At 35.7% G+C, this 8350-nt stretch overlaps 1 protein-coding gene across 3 annotated transcripts; it reads left to right on the top strand.

Moving 5' to 3' along the window:
* The first annotated feature begins 1463 nt into the window (after positions 1-1463).
* Positions 1464-7809, top strand: LOC148855461 (putative disease resistance protein RGA1). 3 transcript variants are annotated; one of them, XM_088983118.1, is made up of 3 exons: positions 1464-5006; positions 5494-5572; positions 7563-7809. In XM_088983118.1, the coding sequence occupies exon 1, from the start codon at positions 1785-1787 to the stop codon at positions 4944-4946; it is 3162 nt and encodes a 1053-aa protein (XP_088839244.1). In that variant the 5' UTR covers positions 1464-1784; the 3' UTR covers positions 4947-5006; positions 5494-5572; positions 7563-7809. The 3 variants fall into 3 exon arrangements, with proteins under 3 accessions (XP_088839244.1, XP_088839243.1, XP_088839242.1); XM_088983117.1 differs by having other exon boundaries at positions 5494-5722; XM_088983116.1 differs by lacking the exon at positions 7563-7809 and adding an exon at positions 5892-6635 and having other exon boundaries at positions 5494-5722.
* Positions 7810-8350: the final 541 nt, after the last annotated feature.

Raw genomic sequence — 8350 nt, 5'->3', positions numbered from 1 at the left:
GGATACAAAAGCATACTGATTTGGCTGGATCGGTCTGAATCCAAGTTAGACCAAACCACCTTTAAACCATTAATCGAGAGACATTTTCATTTAAAAAGGTGGAATGTTCTAAAACTAAAGTTTAGAGCATTCCAAATTAACAATTAAAGGTATGTGCATTAATTAAGCATTAGAACATTCCAAAATAATTAAGGGTAAAATGGGAAAGATAAAATTATAAAAATATATAATAAAAGACTATAAATATATATAAAATATTATATTTTAAAGTATAAATAATATATCATATATTAAAAAAATTATATTTATATATATATAATGCATATTTATTAATTTATAATATATAAAAAATAAAAAATATATTGTATACATAAATATATATAAAAATATATGTATATCGGTCGGTTGGTTAACCGCCGATTTTCTATATTAGTTAACCAAAACCGAACTAGTACTTTTGTTTTTTTTTTAAACATCGAACCAACCGATTCGGTTAATTGATTTTTCAGTTCAGTTTCGATCGATTTTTTTCAATCGATTTGATTTTTGGTTTTTTTTACTCACCCCTACTAAAAGATACATAATAAAGAAAACCCCATAACTTAATATAATATGTATAGGTTGGACCCATAGGATCAAAATTGACTGGGTCCCTAGAGGAGATCAGTGGTGGACTTTGGGCCTTCTTTATCCCCTATAAAATTTCTCCAATGAGTTTTCTCCTAAGATGTTGGGATGGGTCATGGAGTAGGCTACAACAAAAATTTAAGGCATAACTGAACACAAACAAATAACCCTCCCCCTATCCCCATTTTCTTTCAAATAACGTGGGAACCATATAATTTTCACTTCCTATGTAATCTCACAAAGACAAAGTCAAATGTGAAGTAAAAGCAAACCTTACATTCGGCCTATTCTTACTCTCATGCATTTATGCTCATGCAGATGTAATTTGCTGTGCAACCGAACTGAGCCTTATAAATGGATCGAGCTGGAATCTCCCTCAATGGAATTTGACTTTAGACAAATGAGTACCCATGAAAGCTTATACAATATGTATTTTTGTCTATAGAAATAATATCTATGTATACATCATTATATAAACCCATAAATAATAACTTTTTTATATTCATATAAATTTGTCATAAACAAGCAAAAGGAGTTATTAATTTTTAGCTTTTCCTTTATTTTAGAGACAGTAAAACAACTTGAATCTGATTCGGACCTTCCGAATAGGACCAGATTCTTCGTAATTAATTGTGTGATGATCATCAGATCGAACTCAATTCTCTCACTTAACCCGAATCTGATCCGGTTACAGCCATATTAGTTTCAACGTACTAAAGTGCTTTCCCTTGTTTTTTCATTTTCGTGAGCTGGTTGCAATTAGTTCACCACTTTATTCTCAACTGATATTTAGGTTACAATAGCTGGAATTCAACATACATGAGGCTTGAGGTTCACTATATATAGTCTATAGGCAGAAGTCCACAAATCTGATCCTGGGTACACCATCCTAGATACTACAATCCAGATGGATGGCACGGATCCGAATTGCTTAGGCATATAGTTTGCCTCAGGAAGCACCCTATCTATTCACCTTCTACTTTGCCTATATTCTGGTTCTTCCATGCAACACACCGACCTCTCAAAGCCTTTGAAAGGAGGATATTGCAACTCTATATATTTACTTCAATCGAAGATTAGAGGAGACACTACAAAAATCCCAGCTCTGATCTCATCAATCTCTCATTTCTTCCCACCTGCTTGATCAATCACCACTCATGGCTGAAGCACTTGTTTCCATTTTGTTGGGGGAAGTGGCCTCCATTATCCAACAAGGGATTCAAGAAGAAATAGGAGGTTTACTTAATGCTAGAAAAGAGGTTGATAAGCTCTCTCATACACTCATGACCATAAAAGCTGTTCTTAACGAGGCTGAGGAGAAGCAAGTACAGGACAACTTAGTGAAGATTTGGCTGGAAAATCTCAAAGACATAGCTTATGAGGCGGACGATGTGTTAGACGAATGGACCACAAAAACTCTCATATTGAAAGAGGTACACACCACCAACTTTGTATCTTGTTGCTTTTGGTTCAAGAAAGTAGGTCTTCATCGTGGCATTCATCGTAGGATAAAGAATATAAATGAAAGATTTGATGAGATGTCAAGAAATAGAGATCAGTTAAACTTCCAAAGTAGTAGCGCTAGCAGCTTAATTTCAAGGGAACCTTCAATAAGTAGACTGCAAACGAGTTCTTTGATTGAGGAGTCCATCACATTCGGTCGTGATAAAGAAAAGGAAGTAATAGTGAGTCAATTATTGAGTGAGAGCAGTCGGCAGGAGAAAAGCCTTATCCCCATCATCTCCATAATTGGAATGGGTGGCTTAGGCAAGACAACACTTGCCCAATCAATCTTCAATGATAAAAGTGTGGTGAACTATTTTGAGAATAGATTGTGGGTGTGTGTATCCGAACCTTTTGATAAGGTAAGGATTGCCAACGAAATCATTAAAGCCATTAACAAGGATGCCAATATTGATAATGATATTTCATGGGAAGCTTTGCATAATAAGTTGAGCAGTTCCCTTGAACAAAGGCTCTATCTACTTGTTTTAGATGACATGTGGACAGAGGAAGTCTCCGATTGGGAACCACTGAAGCTTTCCCTCAATTGTGGTGCACAGGGAAGTAGAATTCTGGTCACCACACGCAATGGGAGGGTTGCAAAAATGCTGGGCACGACTTACCTCCATGATTTGGAGGTATTGTCTGATGAGGATTGTTGGTCATTGATGAGCCACATAGCATTTGCGGAGAGGACAGACGAAGAGCGTGAAATGTTGAAAGGAATTGGCATTGAAATTGCAAAGAAGTGCAAAGGCTTGCCTCTTTCTGCAAAGACCATAGGCAGTCTCTTACGCTTCAAGAAGCCAACAAAACAAGACTGGCAATATGTCTTGGAGAGTAGCATTTGGGAATCAAAGGAAATTAAAACACATGTTTTACCATCTCTGTTGTTGAGTTATTATGATTTGCCCTCAGATTTGAAACAGTGCTTTGTATATTGTACCATCTTTCCCAAAGATCAGTGGATAAACAAGGATAAGTTGATCAAGTTATGGATGTCACAAGGTTTCCTTATTGATAGTAGTAGTTCATCAGAAAAAACAATGGAGATGATAGGTGAAGAGCATTTTGATATTTTGGCCACACGATCATTTTTTCAAGACTTGAGAAAAGATGACGATGGCAATATTGATAAGTGCAAGATGCACGATTTGGTTCATGATTTTGCTCAATTCCTCGCAAATAAGGAGTGTTGCATACTAAATATTAGTGATAATATTGCACAACAGTTGATATATAACAGGGCTCGCCATTTAACTTTGACACGAAATGATGATGATGATTCTGGTGTGGGTGAACGGATCATTCCTCCCCCTGTTTACAGAGCAACAAATTTAAGAACTCTCCAACTGATCCCATGGATGAAATCTGAATTTTCTGATATATTTCACCAGTTAACTTGTTTAAGGGCATTAAATTTGGAAAACACTCATATTGAAGGGCTACCAAGCAAGGTAGAGAAATTGATACATCTAAGATACCTTAACTTGTCTTGGAATACAGACTTAAAAGAGTTGCCTGAAACACTTGGTAATCTGCAAAATTTGCAGTCTTTGGAGCTGAATAGCTGTTGGAAACTTTGCAAACTTCCTGAAGGAATTGTGAAACTCACTAAAATGAGACATCTTGAAATTGAGGATACCGAAGAATTGCAATACCTACCACAAGGCATTGGTAGACTGGACTCCCTTTGCAGATTGCCCAAGTTTATCATAAGTGGCAACAGTGGTGGGAGGGGATGCACAATTAAGGAACTAAAAAATCTCAAGTTCCTCCAGGGAAAGATTGAAATAAGAGGATTAGGAAGACTAAAAGGTGAAAATGAGGCCAATGATGCAGCGCTTAAGAATAAGCAGCATATCCACACGCTTCATTTATATTTTGATGGAGATGATGGACAAGTAGTGGATAGAGTGGAGGAGAAGATGGACAGTATACTTAAGGGTCTCGAACCACACCAAAAGCTCGAGGGGTTGACATTAAATGGTTTCCTTGGAACTAAGTTAGCCAGTTGGATGGTGAGAGATGATGGGTTGCCCAATTTACGCTTATTGAAATTAGGCGGATGTAAAAATTTAACCAAGTTGCCTCCTGCTCTTGGAAAGCTACCATCTCTTCAACGTTTATCCATAAGTGGTATGCATGAGATCAAATACATGTTTTCTGGAATCAATGAGGCCAATGCTTCTCAGAGTACTGATGGTGGGGCTAAGAAAGTATTCCCTGAGTTAATCCATCTTGACATCAATGATATGAAAAATTTGGAAGCTTGGGATCTTGATACGGAAGAAACAAATGAAAGACAAACTACTTCCATTACTTTGATGCCACGTCTTTCTGTGTTGTATGTTCATCGTTGCCCCAAGTTAAAAGTTCTGCCTCGTCGCATCTTCCCTGCTGCTGAAGCATTAAGAATACTGAGTATATGGCATTGTCCTCAATTGACATGGACGTCATCCTCGTCAAGTCTTCTGGGGCAGCTTGAGGAGTTGGAGTTACATGGTGATGCAGGTGCTTTTTCAAGGTCATTACCATCAAGTAACAAAATAAAGACATTGAAGATAAACTTTTCACCATTCGACTTGTTACCGGAAAGTTTAGAAAAATTCACAGCACTCGAAACCTTGTCGATTGGTAATTGCGACTCAATTGTGTCCATTCCAGAAGAGATGCAGCGTGTCACCTCACTACAGAAATTGGAGATCTATGGTTTCCCTCGACTGCAAGAAGGTTGCAAAGGGGAAGTAGGAGAAGACTGGAAGAAGATATGCCACGTCCCCCACATTAAAATCGGCCACAGAAGAATCAAATAAGAGAGAGGGATAAAGCAGCAAACCATACATGGAGATTGGAGCGCAACCAAAACACTACTGGTATTGCAATTACTTCTCTTTGAATTCAATAAATAGAATTTCATTTCAAGAATTAAATCTTGTCTTTTTACAATTCTTTGAACTTTTTATTAAATCCCTCGGTCCATTCCCCTATTGTAGTTGTAATCGTTCTTGATTTCAAGTGTTTTTCAAATCATTGTTATTTGGTAATCAAGCGTTCAATTTTACATTAAACCAAGCAGTATTTATTTATTTTTGTTTGCCTATCAAATAAAACAAACATTGGTTTTCTTATTATGAAATTCATTTTATTAGTTGATATAAAAAATCATTTTTTGAAAATCTTGTTTTGGACATTTTAACTAATTTAATCCAATTTGCTAATTCATCTTTATTTCGTTAAATTATGTTCTTTTGGTCTTCTCTATTTTCAAGGTTATGTAGCTCATAAAATAAAATATGATGGTCATCTATTATTCAGAGCATCAAACTATGAAAAGTTAATCATAGGGTCCATTTATCACAGATTTAGGGCCCTCTATAAAGAAAACGCTTTCTGCAACACAAATGAGCATAAAGGACTGGACGTGCCAGCATGTGCAGAGGTAAGGTCTTTGGACCATGAGGACTGAAACAGCCATCCTTCTTGTTGTAAACACCAAGTGTTGTTTGGCATCGATGCTGTTTTCTCTCACATCAATGTCATGTTTAAAATCCATTTTTTTGGAGAATGCTTGTATTGGAAATCAGAAAAGGTATGGTCTGAGCAAAAATACATTTTTTGATGTTTTCTCATTTTTTCTACTATTACTAGCAATGGTATTCTGATATGGCATTGAAAAATGCCTATGTGGCAACAATAGCATTAGTACCAAATAGAATACCTGAAAAAATATTTGCTGACAATAAAACATGCTTGTGCAGCATCGTTTTCTGAAAAAATGGCTCTCAGCAAAATGCATCGATTCCAAACACTGCCTACATCTAACTTGGTCCAGGCTCATGTTGGCTTAGGCAACTCGAAGCCCATTTGGGAGGGCTGAGCTGAAGGTTCAGTTAGGCTGGTTGAGCCTTTTTGAAGTGTTCCAAGATAAACCATTCAAAGAGTACGAAGCCGATAGCCCTTCAAATGATTGACTGACAGCCAATTTGGGCTCTCCAGATTTTTCACTAAACATAATTTATAATTTTACCTGGGCCTACATTACATCCCTCCCAAACGGGCAATTAGGCTTGGGTGGTTTGGTGGCTTAGTTTGTATGTTAGCCAAGATGCGGGGTCCAATCCCATTGTCTTTAGGTTGGGGGTGTTATGGGCACGGTGATGATCAGCTATGCATAGGGGTTGTATGATTACTTGAGTTATCAACCCAAGCCCAGCAGAGAAATTGTCAAATTGTTGCTAAAGCTCAGTTTGGAAGGAGTACAGGGACAAATTTGTGGAGTACAAAACCTTGAATTTTATATTATTTTGAATGTATTTGCACTGTACATATTTGTATTTGTACTTCTTCCAAAGGCTCAGTTTGGAAAGAATACAAGTGCAAATATGTAGAGTGAAAAACCTTGTATTTTGTATGTAATTGTACCGTACATATTTGTATTTGTACTCTTTCCAAACTGAGCCTAAGGCTGTGTTTGGTTGCAGTGCAATTTTATTTTTACTAGTACAAATGCATGAGAGAATGAAAAAAATGCAAATTTTCATTTAATTTTGTTTTAGGTTTTACTTTATTGTGCTTTATGTCTTAATTTACTTCATTTATAATGTAATCACACAAAATAAGCTAAAATTTAAAACAAAAATTTGTCAGAATTTACACTCAAATCATTTGCACTGCCACAGCTTTGCATTAGTGCAAATTTATTTGCATTGCAACCAAACACAGCCTGATGAGCATAAATCTCCTTGAAACACAAAAGCAAGAGTTGTACATAAACAACCTGAGAATATGACTGGGAATATTTTTCTCATTGGAATATATTCCCCATCTATAGTTGGAAGTCGTGCTGTCAATGTATTTACACAATTTTTGCTTTCACCTTGTCACATGGTAATGAGGTGAGAAATTGGTTTTTGTTGTTTATGTCATATGAACTATCAAAGCAATGCTTATCAAATATGCCTATAAAAGGTCGTGTTTGGTTGCAATGCAAATTTATTTACATTGATTCAAAACAATGGCAGTGCAAATGATTTGGGTGCAAATTTTGATCTATTTTTGTTTCAAATTTTACCTGTTGTTTGATTGCAGTACAAATAAAGTAAAAGAAGACCTAAAGCAAAATAAAAAACCCAAAACAAAAATAAACCAGAATTTGAATTTTTTTTCATTTGCACCCCAATATAGTTGTACTAGTGCAAATACAATTAAACTGTAACAAAATGCAAGCAAGACTCAGTTTAGAAAGATTACAATTACAAATATGTATAATACAAATACAAGGTTTAGAAATATTGCCTACATGTTTGTATTTGCACTACAGGCTACTACACCCAATTGAGAGTCATAACCCGTTTTTCGCTCCTTGTTTGTATTTGCGTTTCTCAATCTCTATGTAAGAGGATAACGGTATGGATGATTTTACAATGCAGATCATTTCAGTTGAAGAGTGGCAGAATGACTAGACTTGCTCACATTACTTCATGTAGTTTAAAAGAAGCGAGAGATGAGAGATGGCTATGTGGAGATAACTAATTAATAAGTTTTGGGAACCTTATGGGTAAAAAGATCAGTTGACTCTGCTATACTTATTATTGATGGATCATTTCGCTATTTCTCTTATAAAGAGATTGGGTTGTAGTAATAATATGTCTCCAATGATATAGAAAAATTAGGAAATTTTTATTTATACATCAAGCACAAAGAGACTTGAGGCAATTAGCTGCTCCTAGTTTCTTTAGAGCTATTTGGTTCACCTATAGTTTTATATTTGGTATTTAAAATCAAATTTCTCCTCAGTAAATAGTACGTCTTCAGACAATTGGACATATGCATTAATTTTTATAGCTATTCAATCATATATTGAAATCCTAAATATCTGAATGGAGAAATCAACAATCTGATGAGTTTGATGAAATGCATGCATGTTGCACCCAGATGGTAAAAACTATCAAATGTTGTGTTTGGTTTGAAGGAAAAAGTAAGGAAAGAAAGAAAAACTTTTACAAACCTTGTATAAGCTTTCCTGCCTTTTCCTTTCTTTCCCTACCTTTTCCCTTCAAACCAAATATAGCCTAAGAGATCATGTAAGCCAATGCATCTACTATCAAGCCAGCCATCAGGCTTTTTCTCTGCATCATGGTATCTGGAATTAGTTTTTGTGCTTGGCTTTATTTAATTTATTTGCAATGCAAATCTGAACCTAGTAGCACCTAATTAA

The sequence above is a fragment of the Nelumbo lutea genome, chromosome 4 (genome assembly GCF_056320005.1).
Source record: "Nelumbo lutea isolate HS-2025 chromosome 4, American lotus-T2T, whole genome shotgun sequence".
Taxonomy (NCBI): Eukaryota; Viridiplantae; Streptophyta; class Magnoliopsida; order Proteales; family Nelumbonaceae; genus Nelumbo; species Nelumbo lutea.
The sequence above is the reverse complement of the archived record's forward strand: the minus strand, read 5'-3'. Positions and strand labels throughout refer to the sequence as shown.

What these genes read in the sequence shown, in the direction of transcription:
- LOC148855461 (XM_088983118.1), top strand. Translation starts at nt 1,785, where the DNA reads ATGGCTGAAGCACTTGTTTCCATTTTGTTGGGGGAAGTGGCCTCCATT.